The 15,681-nt window shown below is 28.9% G+C and overlaps 1 protein-coding gene across 3 annotated transcripts; it reads left to right on the top strand.

Moving 5' to 3' along the window:
- Nucleotides 1-2,176: 2,176 nt before the first annotated feature.
- LOC145194200 (saccharopine dehydrogenase-like oxidoreductase) lies at nucleotides 2,177-14,818 on the top strand. 3 transcript variants are annotated; one of them, XM_090069336.1, is made up of 13 exons: nucleotides 2,177-2,370; nucleotides 2,642-2,831; nucleotides 6,346-6,455; nucleotides 7,854-7,934; nucleotides 8,440-8,569; nucleotides 8,824-8,873; nucleotides 9,021-9,142; nucleotides 9,371-9,605; nucleotides 11,954-12,010; nucleotides 12,179-12,243; nucleotides 13,558-13,610; nucleotides 13,695-13,770; nucleotides 13,847-14,818. In XM_090069336.1, exons 2-13 carry the CDS (start codon nucleotides 2,666-2,668, stop codon nucleotides 13,935-13,937), a joined length of 1,236 nt encoding a protein of 411 aa, XP_089925462.1. In that variant the 5' UTR covers nucleotides 2,177-2,370; nucleotides 2,642-2,665; the 3' UTR covers nucleotides 13,938-14,818. The 3 variants fall into 3 exon arrangements, with proteins under 3 accessions (XP_089925462.1, XP_089925461.1, XP_089925460.1); XM_090069335.1 differs by having other exon boundaries at nucleotides 2,188-2,310; XM_090069334.1 differs by lacking the exon at nucleotides 2,177-2,370 and having other exon boundaries at nucleotides 2,597-2,831.
- Nucleotides 14,819-15,681: the final 863 nt, after the last annotated feature.

Raw genomic sequence — 15,681 nt, 5'->3', positions numbered from 1 at the left:
AGAAGGGCGGGGGAGGGAGTCTACTAGGCCTTAAGTTACGCTACCGAACGATGAAAAAAAAACCTCTAGTTAAATCAATGCCATATTATATATACTAGATGTCTAACTTCGATCCGAAAAGTGAAGCCGTGGAAGCCAATTCTAATTCGGGCAAAAACATGCACTTTTAACTTTTATTTCGCACGTTGGATATATCTTTTGCCTTTATTACAAATGGCGGATTAAATTTGTAAACAAAAAAGCGGCTTCACTTTTCGTCCAATAAAATCCCGCAAGTTAGACATCTAGTATATATAATATATCATTGAGTTAAATGAACTTAATAATTTTTTGGACTCTCTTTTGCCGATTTAACGGGCCAAGTTAGGTGCAAAAATGTTTTGCCTAACTTGACCTGAAGTTACGTTACCGGAGGATAAAAAGGAAACAATTTAATAAGAATTTGTACGATTTCGAAATCTCGTCAGCCAAATAAACGGGCCAGGTTAGGCGCATCCACTGATCTCTATAATAACTGAATAGCGTAACTCCGAGCAAAACTTCTAATTTTTTGAGGCCAAAATCGCCATATTGGAAAGCCCCAAAAATTTAAATCCCGTAAGCTTTAAGTTCTGTTTTTCGGCTTATCGCTTTAAATACACATATCAGATTTCAGCGTTCTGGGGCTTTCCAATATGGCGATTTTGGCGTCAATTTTGATATTAGAGATGCGCTATCCAGTTATTATAGAGATCAGTGGGCTCATCTAATATGGTCCGAAATTACGCTACCGATAACAAAATTAGAATCCACTTTAAGGTGAGTTTCCATTCATCCATTTTTGTTACGGGAAAGGGAAAGGGAAGAAAAAATTAATCACGTGAGCGTGCGCAGTTTGTAATTTAATTTTGAAAGTTAATCACTGCGCATGCTCAAGTAATTAATTTTCCCATCCCTATCCCGTAGAAAAAACGGATGAGTGGAAACTTACCTTTACAAATATTTCTTAAATTCGGAAGCCGGTAAAAAACAAGCAAGATGGGGACTTGACTTATAAAAATTCCTTAGATATAGCTAATTTACACCCAAAAAATCACAAAATAAAATTGAAGAATGTATTTTTTTAAAATTAGAAAGCTTTTTAATTAAAAAGTGTTTACCAAAAAAGATGCTAGTCGAAGCGTCAACAAGCCTTACCCGCTAAACCCGCTCCTGCATCTGCAATGAGTTTTTTTATTACTTTTCTGCCTTTTTTTTTTTAAAAGCGATGCACCATTTAATGGTAGCTTAGTTTAAGAGGTACTTATCTTAACAAGCTATTAAATTTTGAAATTCTATTTTGTGCCACTCACTTTTGTGTTTTTGCCACCTTTCTTTTTCACTCTTGAGCATTAATTTTCAGACATTTTTGTCTAATTCATCCCGTAAAATTTCAAGATCGGGTGTTGGAGAGGTCAAATCATTCTTTCAGGTATTTTTCATCACACATTGTTTCATCCGTTCACCAACTTTTCTTCGAACAAATGCTCTTCTCTTCGAACCAAAAATTTGGGACTTATATTGTTGAGACTTTTGGGACTGAATTGTTAGTTTACAGAACACAGTAATCAACAGTCGATTGTTCTATTGCCCACTTTGCCCGTTATTTAAAAACCTTCTTATGAAAAGTTTAAAGTAATTAATGGACTTAAATTACTGTTAATTTCAAAAATTGTTTTTAATTCATTTGAAATACCTCCTTTTATGAAATCAGTTTCTGTAATGGTTTTTTTCATTTACATTAAGTAATTGCCCGAGAACATTACATCACCTTTGGACACAAGATTATATTTAAGCTGATATAATGCTCTAATTACTGTGCACTAGAAGCATACGGATGCGACTCTATTTTTTATCTAGTAATTTTGAAAAATTAAGTTAATCATGAAAAAATACTCACTATAGCCCTGTTCATTAGTGGCAGAGATATACAAGTTCTTTTTTAGGAAAAAAAATTGACAACAGTTGAAATTACATAAGAACGCAACAACAATAACATGTTAGACACGTTTTTTCGCTAGTATCTTGAAAGGTAAACATGAAAAAATAAAAATAAGATCCTTCTCAATCCATATTTATTAAACTCATACTTTTCCCCCTTCCTTTCCCGTTCCTCCCCCCCCCCCCCCCCTCCTTCCTCAATTAAGTTATCTTAATTGTGGAATATGTGAGATGTTTACTTAAAAAAAATGAAAAGGAAGAGGAGAGTGGAGAAGAGAAAAGAATAGAAGAAGGGGAGGGGAAGATGAATACCGCTCAAAAAACGTTACAAGTTTAAATTTATTAAGCTGAGTTGAGGAGTTTTTTTGTTTGAAATACTATGATTAAGTTGTATTTTGTCATTAGTTTGGGGTATTATACTTTATATTATTTTTTTTCCCTTATAAACAGTTTTTTTTTTTTATTTTTATCTTTACTTGTTACAATCATATACATAATGTATTACATTTGAATTTTTAAAGTTTTACTCTTTTATGTGATATATGATCTGTTTGTAAATTGATAAAAGTAAAGTAAACAGAAATTTATTTCACAATAGTAAGGATATGTGTTTAGATAAGCTTTAAACTTCTTGTGAATGAGCATTTTTAAGTTATCTTCTTTTTTGCATTTTTTAAAACAGGAAACAATTTCAAACAATACAGTAATGGCTGAGCGACCATACGATATAGCTGTTTATGGAGCAAGTGGCTACACTGGAAAATATGTTGCTGCTGAAGTTGTTAAAACATGCCAGGGAAAAAAAATTGCTATTGCTGGGAGATCAAAGTTGAAATTGGAGAAGGTTTTTGATGTTATAGAAAAAGAATGTGGTATGTAATACAGGAGTTAATAAATTTTATGAATAGTAGTATTTTTCACAGATATAACTAAAAAATATCTAAAAACTTATAACAATTTTATATAAAAATTAATAAGTTTATATAGTGATTATAAAATTAGTTTTTATAATCAGTATGTAAACTTATTAAGCATATATTACATCATAAATGATCATTGAAGAAGTATTGAAATGAGTCTATTTAATTATAGGTTAACATTTCAAATAAGATCATTTTTATATAAAATCCTGCTGAGAAAATATAAAATATTATTGACAGATACTGTAGCTTGTAAGTGTACATTTTAGATATTTTAATGTTACAATATTTGTCAGAATGTCCTCTTGGTTTGGTGTGCTTTTGGTTTTGGTTTTGACTTGTGTTGCTCATTACAAACAACTGGAGTAGGTTATAAACAGTCCTGGTGTTAATGGTGCTGTTCATATTAACATACATAACCTGTTAAGGATGTTTTTTTTGAGAGGAAATCTTCATTTCCTCAAAAATTTTTCTGTAAAAATTTCAGTTCAGATTGTGGTCTTTGCTTGTTTCAGAAATCTACTTGAAGTGCTGGTTGGTGACCAGCTAAACACAGCAGCATTCACACATACAACTGTCTTCATGAATTATTTAAGTATTCCCAGTAAATCAGGAAGAACCTTTAACAAAGAAACCATCTTATTTAATCAGAAAAAAGTCAACATAAGAAAAAAGGCTGTAAGAAAGAATAACCTAGGTCATTATTAATATAGCAATTTAATTTAAAAATTGAGCACATTTAATGCATACAAATATGTTAGTATGATTACTTACATTTGTTTTTGTCTATGATGTCTAATTAGAAAAAGTCTGATTTCTATCACAGCTTGAATTAGTAAAGATATTAATTATTGAATGCTAAGTGCTTGAGCAATTGTTTATATACAATGTGTCACATTTTTTTTGGAAACAAAAATTTTAAATAAGGCAGAATTATTGAGCTTCGTTATTTTTAACTAAAAATGTGAGGTTAAAGTTATTTCTGTATTTTCAAGCAGAAATATAATAGTAGAAGTAGAAAAATATTTATTTGAATTTTAGACAATTTTCTATACAAACCTAATTAAAACATTTAAACAAAAACATAATTGAAAGAAATACTATGTGAAAGTAGAAAGGATTATTTTTTTCAAATGCATTATATTTATCACTATATAATCTCAAAATTATAGTTTAATTTAAAAATACTATAAAACAGATATGTTTAGATTAAACAAATACTGTTCAAATTTTCAAGTTTCAAAATTTGTTACTCAAACTTGTCTAATCATATAAAATTGAAGTCTAGAAAATTTTCAAAATAATTGTGGGTAGACTATTTTCATTTACTTATCAATTAGAAATGTCAAGTAAGCCCGCTTCAATTTAAAACAATCTTTTAGCACTTCTGCATAGCAATTCAAAAGCATATAGGTTTACTTTTTGATTTAATAAAATTCTTAATGAAAAATAGTTATTTTTAGATAAACTTTAGGTAATTCATATGGGATTTGGTCCAGATTTTCATATTTAGATAAAATTACTTTAAATCTGCTAATAGGCTCTCTTCATGTCAAAAATAGTAGCAGTTTTTCTATCTCAGTGTACTGTTAATGATAAAAAAAAACTGTTACTTCAGCAGAAATGCTCTAAAAGAAACATAATTAAGCTTGTTAAAACTCTTTGTTCTAAAGTTAACTAGGGTTATACAATTAGGTAGTTAATTGTACTATAAGTGTTTACATATTAAAATTGAAATGCTTAAGGTTTCTAATACTAAGTGTTATGACTGCCATTTTTAAAACTGTTCAGTGTACATTCAATAAAATGGAATAACAAAAGATGATTTATTTACTACATAGCCTAAGGTCTGCTAATTATTTAAATAGCTACTACACTAAAATAGTAACTACTCTTAGCTATGTGTGTAAGACAGTAATATAGGTTTATTTATATATACACTACCAGTCAAAAGTTTATGTTCACCTCACAGTTTTAACTAAATTTAATGAAAGCCAAGATTTTCTTTAACTACTGTCTTTTTCTAGGATTATTTACAGACAAATAATCATTTTAAACAAAATATGTTGACTCTTACAAAACTTCTGAAGATTTTTTTTTATATATTTGATTCTTCAAAATATCCACCTTTTGTCTGTATAAAAGCAGTGCATTCCATGGGCATTCTTGCAACTAGTTTATCAGATGATTCCATTGTATTTTTACTCCAAAAAGTTTTTAGAAATTTGCACAGCTGTTTTGTATTGGTTGGTTGCATTATCCTCCTGTTTCTATACAACTTGTCCCACAATAGCATAATTGAGTTACAACTAGGTGATTGAAAAGTCTATTGCATATATTTTAGCTCTCTTTGTTTTACTTTAAACAAGGATAGCTAAAATATATGCAATAGACTGAAATGTAAGTCTGGCAAAATTTAGAATTAAGCTTGGGATTATTTTCCTGCTGAATAACAAATCCACAATCCACAAGCTGTTTCCCACAAAGAAAAACGTGTTGTTAGAGAATTTTTGTAATTCATTTTTTTGCCAATAATATTTCAATTTGCACAAGATTACCAACTATGTTTCCTGCAAATCATCTTGTTTTTGCCAATAATATTTCAATTTGCACAAGATTACCAACTATGTCTCCTGCAAATGACCAACCCTCTACTATGCTAGACTGTTGAAATAACACATTGATTAATTATGCATCCTTTTAAATTGCAATTACTAGAGGTCACTGTGCTGTTGAAACATATTCGTGTTTTTAAGATGGAGTTGAGTTACTCTCGAATTTCAGAAGCTGTAAGGGTACAGTTCTTGCTTTGAACACAGATGAATTTGCCCTTTTGTATTAAAGTTGTTTAAGGCCTTCTAAAATGATGATGGCTCTTATTGCACCCACTTTCATGCTTTCTTTGCAATCCTCCATTGACTGAACTTTGATAAACAATTTTTAGAAGCAATTTTTGGCGTTGAATTATCTTCTTTGTGTAATGCCACAATGACTGCTTGTGTTTCTGAACTCATTTCTGCTCTTTGACTCATTTTTTTTTACTATTAAAACATTAAAAATGTATTTTTTCTCATAGTTTAAAAATTTAGATGACAATTGTCAATTTAGATGACAGTTTCAATATAGATGACTGTTTCTGTAACAGTTGCAATATTTATTACAAAAAATTTTCTACTCACCTGTATTTAAAGAAAAACAAAAAGAAAAATATATGTCGAGTGAATTCTTGCAGTACAAAAATAATGTGTAATATGCACTAGGCACTATGAAACAATAGTGCCTAGTGCATATAGTGCAAAAACAGTGAGCTTAAACTTTTGACCGGTAGTGTATATGTTAAGTCAAATTATAAAGAAAGTTTAGTTTAAATAAAAAAACATAATCTGGAGTATAGTACACATTTATATCATAAAAAAAAAAAGATGCTTGCACTAAGAATAAGAAATTATTGTTTTTAATATTATAGGTTGGAATACGCGTGGGGAAGTTGGTATTATAATTGCAGATAGTTCTAATGAAGAATCTGTGCGTGAAATGTGTAGACAAAGTCGCATAGTTATAAATTGCGTTGGTCCTGTAAGTTTTTTCACTTAGCTGTTTACTTTAAGTTCTTATACAGCTACCATTCAAAGTTCTACTTAATAATACTTATAAGATAAATTTTTCCCCTTTACATGATAAAAATTTTCACCTGATCTTACATGATAAATGTTTCCAGCTGGTCTCATAATGTTATTTTCTTCCATGTCTCACAATTCAATTCTACACCTGATCTTGTAAAAGAATATTTTTAGAATGATTTTATTTAGTTTATCTATCTTCTTGATGGCCACCAGGGAATATTGTTTGGTTACATTTTTGTAATTAGACAGTACTAAGTAGTGGTTGTCATGTTTTGTCAATTCAATAACTCAGTTCTACAGGTAAAATGTTTTGAGCATGAAAATAGCTGTTCTTACATAATTTTAAGGCTCTAAAAACAAAAATAATATTTTAAAATGTATACTGGCTCTAGTTTCTATGATCTAAGTAATTGTCTAATGAAGTAATTTTTGTAAAATGCATGGTGCAATAGAAAACTGCAACAATTACCAAGATGATTCAATATTAGCTAACATCACCATATTCTATCAGTATTTGTTTGTGAGTTTCTTTAAAAATTGTTTTATGCTAGTATATTTAGTTATGAATAAGACCTGTGTAATAAAGTAAATGATTCTTGCAATAGCAAATTTACTTTTGCATTACAACTGTGATGAAAAAAAACCTACAACTTATATTTTAGTTGCAAAGTAGGTAACTAGGACAAAAGTTGCTACACATGGTATAATTCATGTAGGTCAAGATTTTGTCTGACAATCTTGTTAGACTTAAAGGTGGAGTAATTGATTGCACCTTTTTTTCTGATGACCTTTTATTTACCCACACAGAGGAGAAATTTGAACAGACCATAGATGACAACAGATTTAGTTGAGCTATTAGTCACATTTCTTGAAATTATTCTAGCAAATGGATTACAATTTCAAATACTGTAAGTAATCATATCTGAGATGCCTACATTATTAATAATATTATGCATAGTGACACTTGGATCTTCACAAACAATATGATATATTTTCTCAGTTAATTGGTGTTGTTGCAGATCAATATTCACTGGGTCATTATTTATACTCATACAATCTATAATCCATCTATAAACAGTTGGAAGTGTTGTAGCTAGTTTCTTGCAGATAAAACTTCCAAAATGAAGAATATGACCACTACATGATCTACATATTTTTTCCTAGTTAAAAATATTGCTAAAATCAAAAATTTAAGCAGCTGTTGAATACACCTGACTCAAAACGAAATTTTTAGTTTTTATTCTTTACAATTTTACATCCAACCTTAAAATTTTGAGTTTATCTTTAACTTTGATTTGATTATTTAAATTAATTTTAAATAAACTAATTTTCTTTCATAATAATTTTCTAGTTTCGTTGGTATGGAGAACAGGTTGTCAAAGCATGTGTTGAAATGGCAACTAATTATGTTGATATAAGTGGTGAACCTGAGGTAAATAGGCTTAAACTAAGTCATTAAAGGGTTTAATTTAAAAGTCAACTCCAATTTTTTGATGGTTTAAGTAAACTTTTGTAAATTTCTTTTTTTTTTGATTTTTGTGTTTCACTACAAACAAACAAATTTTGATTGAACGTTGATGTTGTTCTGGTGTCAAAATGTAAAACAAAAAAACTCTTTGAAAAAATCAAAACAGAAATTGGCAAATAAAAAGATACACAAATGGAAAAGTGCTGTAAATTGATAAAAAGTAGCAGTAGGGATGCCTTTTGATTAAGACAATAGAGGTACCTAGTGACCAATGACAAAATTTTTGCATTAGCTATTCAATATTTAAAAAGTTCTTTAAGCTCATAAAATTACAAGAAACAAATGTTTCTTCTTTTCTAAGTTGATTAGTTTTATGATTATTAATTTTTCTACTGACAAAATCAATATGGTTTCTAAAAAGAAACCTAAAATTACAGATCTAATTTATAAAAGGTTTTTTTATTTTCAGTATCTCCAGATGTTACAGTTGAAGTATCATAAGCAAGCAGAGGAAAAAGGGATACACATAGTTGGTGCTTGTGGCTTTGACAGTGTACCAGCTGATGTAGGGTTAGAATTACTCAGAGAAAAGTTTCAAGGTAAATCAACACGCATAGATTTTTTTATATTGCTTGGTTAATGTGTTTTTTAAGTTATAATAGTGTAATGTTGAATAGATTGAATTGTTATATAGTTTACAGTTATTATAACATATATTCATATTTTATTGTTAATATGATGTATGCTGTTTTATAAATGTTTGTAAAAGAATCAAACTGCTTTTAAATTTGTTATATAGTTTTAACATAAAAATTTATTAATAATTGGATTGATGTATTTTTTAAATGGATAGGTGAACTAACTGCAGCTGAAAGTTATATACACCTATACGGACCACAAAAGGTTTTATTTTGTTTTCTATTTTTATATAAGTATAATTATTTAGGATGTATTTATGTTATACTTTCAGCCAAAGAAAAAAAAAGAATGTTTAAAGTTTTATATATAATTTTGCTGTCATATAACAGCTAATAAATTTAATTTTTCTAGGGTAACTATGGGACATATCTAACTATCATTCACAGTGTTCAAAGTAGAAAAAATTTGAAAATTCAGCATAAAGCAATTTTTAAAGAAAAGCTCAGGTTTACTGGACCAAAACTTTTGATGAGGTTGTTACCTTATGTTATTACCTTTTTTTGTTAACTTGAGTTACTAACTTTTTTTGTTACCTTACGTTTTTATTTTTTGTTGTCTAATAAATGTTTTTTAAACCTAGTGAAAAATGTTGCTTGTTTTAGATATTAATTCAGATTTTAAATATTTTAATCATTTTTGATCTTATACGTATTTATATAAAAGATTAGTAATGTCATAAACGTTTTTTCAATACTTTTTAGATATCCTGGATTTTCTAAATCTGAAAATCGTTGGTTTGTTCCTTTCTTGGGTGCTGATCCTTCTGTGGTCAGGCGCACCCAATTGTATGAGAGTGTGAATCACAATCAAACGCCAATTCAGTATGCTGCTTATTTAACTGCTCCATCATTTTTTGTCACATTTTTTATGATATTGTTTGCACTTTTAATCTGGATATTTACAAGGTTTTCATTTGGCATCAAGTTGCTGGAAAAGGCGAGTTTATTGAAGGCTATTTTATTGAAGTTTGCTTCATATTTGCTTTTAATTCCCCTGTTTTTGTTTCTGTTTTCTTAACTTATGTTGAGAGTTTTAAAATTCTTATCTAACAGAAAATAAAAAACTTTTATGATTTTAGGTTGAAGCCTCTTTTTATATATATGTGACCGGCTAAGAGAAAAGGTACCAAAAGTGCGGGATGGAGTTAAGAGTGCCAATATGTTCTCTGTAGTAATTGGCATTAATGAAAAGAAAATTCACAATGATATTCTTACAAATTCCAGAGATGTTAAATTTACAAATAATACTATTTGAACATCCATTTTTGGTACCTTTTCCATATTATGATTTTTTGTTAATAAATAATGTTTAGTGATAAATAAAAAATCTAAAAAATTTTGCAAAGCATACTTCTGAGTTCATAGAAAGCAAAAATATCAAGAATGAAAATAACTAAACTTTGACCTCAACTTGTATTTTACTGATTTTCTCATTATTTAGTTGTTGAAATAGTTCTTTCAAATGCTACTGAAAATAAATCCCAAAGAAAATCTTTTGAAAGTTAATGTTTTTTTTGGATTTTATTTTGTTAACTTTTAGTAAAAAAATTTGATTTGGTAAGTTTTAATGTATCCAAAAGTTTAAGGGTTTAATAGTATTTAAAAAGTTGGTTAAACTTTTGAGCTTTTCTTTAAGCTTTTTTTATGACCTTTTTTTATGTATTGAATCCTCTGACGCTGTATCCTATTAGGGCAAAGTGCCCAATTAATGGCCATAAATTTCTTATTGATAGCCTTAAAGAATGCCTTAACCTAACGGAGCTTTTTTTTTTTCACTGTTATATTGGTGACAAATGACTTTACCTAAAAAAAGTCCTAGTTAGTACTAAAATATGCTTCATTCAGAGAAAAATGTATTTAAACAGAGATTTCAATTTCGTACCAATTAATGGCCGGGTAGACCAAATAGTAGCCAGCAAATTGAGAAATGTACCTATTATGAGCCACTTTCATAACCAAAAACTGACATATCTAAGAATGCTTATATATCAAAAAGTATTATTTTATCAGATGATTATAGCCTAATAATGAACTAGGAACAACTAGATACTAAGAAAAATATTTTTTAGTAAAAAGAGTATAGTAAAATATACTCTGTTTTGCTAAAAAAACATTTTTTTCTTGGTTTATAGCAGTACTTTAACAGAGTGTTTATTTGTTATTCGAATCTAGCTAGTGTATCAAATAGGAAATAAAAAAATCAGTTGAGAAATTTTTTAATTGCTATTAATCTCTTGAACTAAATTAGCTTTTTTAGATAATTTTTGTGTCTCTTTCTTCTGTTGTTCTTTTTCTTTTTTCTTTTTTAATCTTTTTTCTTCAGTTGCTTTGACTTTATTTTTTTTCTTTTCCTCATTATTCAATTTCGATTGCATAGCTTCTTGTGAAGTTAATACAAAATATTTTTGAACTTTTCTTCGATTCTCTTTTGACTTGATAGTATATATCTTTGGATAAGGCAAAATATAATTGTCACTATTATAGCAGAACCCTTTGTACAAGACTGAATTGGTGTCAGAATAGGCTGAACAATAGCTTCATTTGGCATCTGATTATAATGAGAGGGGAATTCATTGGTCAAATAACAAGGCTGGTCTGTAATTTCATTTGGCATAGAATTTGACTGAACAATGGTTTCGTTTAGAATTGGAATAGGAAGATCTGTGTTTTCATTTGACACTGGAATATTCTATTTCAAAAACATCCTTTATGCATGAACTCTTTTTCAGTTTGAATTCTTTATATACTTTATACAAAGGATCTGGAATGTCATAACTATTCTGGATACAGAAGTTGAAAGTTGTAAACTGCTCATGTGTTAAATAAGTATCCCAAGCCAAAGAAGCAGTATTATTGTAAAGGTTTACCAAATCAGTGTTATATTTTTTTTTATATTCAGACTTATTTTCAGATTTATTTGTGCTTGATTCTATTTCAAAATCAACTAAAGCAATATTTCCAATTTAATAATGAACTGCACAACAAAAGTTAGAGAAAATGATAAAATAGTAAATGCTACTAATAAAATCTCCATGAACAACATTCAAAGTTTGTGTAATAATTCCACAATTTTTATTTGAGTATTTTTAATGGAGTTTTAAAAAATGTTTAATATTTTATCATTTTCACTAATTTTGTTTTAGAGTTAATTGATTTGTACTTTGTTATTGATTTGTAATTGAATTGATTTGATTTTAAATAAAGAAAGGAATGGTTATATTTTTAAGAGCTTATACACAGACTAGTGCTATCTTTTTTGTTGAAACTTACTTTAATTTTTTTTAGTTTCCTAAAGTTTTTTCCTTTGGCACTTTTTCGCACGAGGGTCCTACACGTGAAGATGTAAACTTTTTTTTGTTTCGTTGTAGGGTTTTTTTTGCCTATTTTTTATTTTTAATTTGTGTACTCTCTGCATAAAATATTTCTGGAATAACCTTTCCACGCTTAAAAAATAGTGATATAAATTATGCAATAAATACTAAATTTTAATTCGTGCCACATACTTTTTAGTTGGCACGTGGTGGGTTTAAAATAGTTTTTCACGGAAAAGGATACAGTGTAAAACCAGATTCCAGGTGAATTTGTTTAATCTTCTTTCTTTAATCGTTTCGAAATTTTTGCAGTTTTTACATAACACCTGATGACTAAAAAATGAGACAACTTTAAAATTGTTATTATAGCCATAGTTACATAGCTATCAAATTTAATTTAAAATAAATTTATAAACAATTATAAGATATTTAAAAAAGTATATTTATTGGTTTTCAATAACATCATTAAAAGCAATTCGACCTAGATGAACTGAAGTCATTAAGGCATAACGTTTTGCCACTTCCAGATCCATTTTGTTAAGACAATCCACGACACGCCGTTTGAGTTGAGGAATGCTTGTTGCTTGCCAATTATCCTCGTAGACTGAGGGTTTCAACTGACCCCAAAAGTCCTCAATTGGTCGAGCTTTTGGTACATTGGGTGGATTTTTTTACCTTTGGCAGGTATTTGATGTTATTGGCATCGAGAAAAGAAACCACTTCCTTTGCATAGTGCGAGCTAGCTAAATCTGGCCAGAACAAGTACTCTTCATTTTTATATTGTTCATCAATGAAGGGTATTAACCGCTTGAGGAGACATCCAATGTATGCTTTTTTGTTGATTGCCTGGCCACTTTCAAAAAACATTGATTTTAAAGTCCCTTTGGGCGATATAATCAAAGAGACTAGCACCTTTTCCTCGTACTTCTTCTTTCTTTTGAATTTGACGTCGCTAGTTGTAGATGACACGTCGCTAGAATAGAAGCCATCGTTGCCAGCCAATTTTGTATTCGCATATGTGAAATTTTATTCGTCATCCAAGACAAAATCAAAATTGCGATATATATGCCAACACAAAGGTTTGATTCGAGCTAGTTGGCTTTCGCTTCGATGTGGAATTTTTTCTTCTTGTAATATCTAATATTTTATCTTTGGACCGCTTCCTTTTTTTTGTTGATAGCCTAAATTATTATCTACACGTTCTAGAGCACAATATATGGTCGCTTTCGATGCTCCTTCATCTAGAAAATGTTTTACTGTGAAGATTTTTGGCTTTTCCAGATGCGAATTTCTAAATTGGCAAATGCGTTTTCTTAGGTCTTCTTGCAAACTTGTTTTATACGGAGCCATTTTAATTAATATTTTAAAACTATAATATAATTTTAATAGAGTAGTAAATTCCCTATAAATACACTAATTTATTTCAATTGTATGATTATGAATAGCATACATAAATTGATTTAAATTTTGTCTCAATTTTTGATCATCAGGTGTTAGTAGAAAAAGTACTTAAAACTAATTTATTTTTATGAATTGTCACATGCAAAAACAGAATTTAAGAGTGTTTTTAAATTTTAGTACTACTGCTGGAAAACCAGATAAAGGATTATCCATGCAAATTATTGGGCCAGGTTAGATAAACTTAAAGGTTAATATTTTGAAATGCTTGTCGATTGAAAGGTTGTTTACAATTTTTTTTTTTTTTTTCATTTTAGAAATTGGTTATATTTTTACTTCTATATGCGTCACTGCATGCGCCAAAACTATTCTAGATGATAATCTAAGAAACAGGTGAGTTAAACTCGATGTTGCTGTGTTTTATGGTGGTGTCTTTACTTTCGTCTTACTAATTTTCTTTAACTTGCAGAGGTGGTGTACTCACTGCTGGTTCAGCCTTTAAGGGTACTGGGTTAGTCGATCGTTTAGTAAAGCGAGGAGTTAAGTTTGAAATCTTGTGAAGATTCTTCTACGATTTCTTATGAAAAAAATTTTATTTTAATTTATTTGAAAGTAAGAGAAATACTTCTATTTTATCATTTTTTGCGATGAGCCTCCTCTAAATTATCTTTTGTGATCTCTTCTAGGTTTTTTTTTTTTTTTTTTCTTTTGTGATTTGTCTCTGGATTATTTTTTGTAATTGCATCTCTTTAAGATTATTTTTTGCGATGTATTAAAAGGAAAAAAATGAGAAATTTTTGTATAAACTCTGAGATCTTTTTCGTTTGCGAATTTTTTTTTAGTGGTAAATAAATTCATTTTGCTATAATCCTTTAGTTTAAAAGAAAATCAATCGAAAATAAACGGAAAATAATCTCTTTTGAAATGTGTGCTTCATCTTAAACATTTGCGCTCTTTTTTCATTTTTAACCTTTTTACATTTAAAGCTTTTTACATCCAATGGTTGGTTGTTCCCTTGACATCTTAAAAGCTTCTTGTTGGACCGATTACATAATCTGATTATTTTGCAATTTGTTAACCCAGGAAAAAATTTGTATAGATTTTCTATATAAAAAAATCAATCCTATTTTCTATAGGCTTTTGAAACATATTGCCTATAGAAATTCAACTATCAAAAGTCTATAGAGTATGCAATTGAAAGTATATAGAAGTTTCTATATATTATATTTTTCGAAAGTCTATAGAAAATATTTTCTATTATTATTTCAGATGGTCTATGGAATCGACGGAATATAGCAGAATATTTTATAGATTTTTTATGATATGTTATAAACCATCATATGTTACAAGGAATATTTGTTATTGGGAGTAAAAAGAAGAAAAAGTGCATTTATAAACTTTTAAAACAAAGAATTGGTGAACCATCTTGTTATATTTTTTATCGATCGTTGTTTTTACTTTAGTTCTCCCTCCTCACAATATGTACATTCTGATAACATCTTTCATATTTTAAATCTTAACTTTCGACGCAGTGTTTAATTTTATTTTGATTGTCGTTCGCACATCCTTTGACGAGACTTCCAGTATCTGACAGACACAAATTTGACGAAACTTCCAGTATCTGACAGACACAACTTTGACGAGACTTCCAGTATCTGACAACAAAAAATATTTTGAATTTCTATAGACTTCAAGAAATTGTCTATTGAAGTTTTATAGAACTCAATTATTTTTATAGGACTCCTATAGAATTAAAACAGTTTTATAGAAATTCTATAGAACTTTTCGTCCTGGGTAGCTGCACTTCAAATAAAATTAAGAAGAATAAGACAAATATGATTAAGAAGATTTAAAAGGCTACAATATAATTTCTCAACACAACAACAAATTTACATGAAAGTCATTCACAACAACCCTTAATATCATTTCGACTTTTGTAAATTATATTGAATTTGTTAAAGAGAATTTAAAGGTTTCTATAATAAATCACAGCTGCTGTGAATAAGCTACAAAATGGTATAAGTTTAGATAATTTGTTCTCATCTTTGATATGTATTTTTATTTATTTAATAAAAAATTTTTGTTTTAAAACATTCAAGTCTCGAGTTTCTTATTCAAATTATAATTTCAATAACTTAGTCTTGTTCTACAATTAAATTGTACGAGGTGACACTCAGTTTCGTTTGGTCTTGCTTTGTCTTGCATCGTATAATCTTGTATCGAGTCGTCTTGTATCATATCGTCTTGTATCATATCGTCTAGCTAAAAGTAGTGTAACAATAGAATTTATCGACAGGCATCAGA

This window comes from Hydra viridissima, unplaced genomic scaffold, assembly GCF_058129835.1.
Source record: "Hydra viridissima isolate aposymbiotic clone 2 unplaced genomic scaffold, HvirCarnegie_v1 scaffold_12, whole genome shotgun sequence".
Taxonomy (NCBI): domain Eukaryota; kingdom Metazoa; phylum Cnidaria; class Hydrozoa; order Anthoathecata; family Hydridae; genus Hydra; species Hydra viridissima.
Note: the sequence above shows the minus strand (reverse complement) of the source record. Positions and strands in the feature narration are given on the sequence as shown.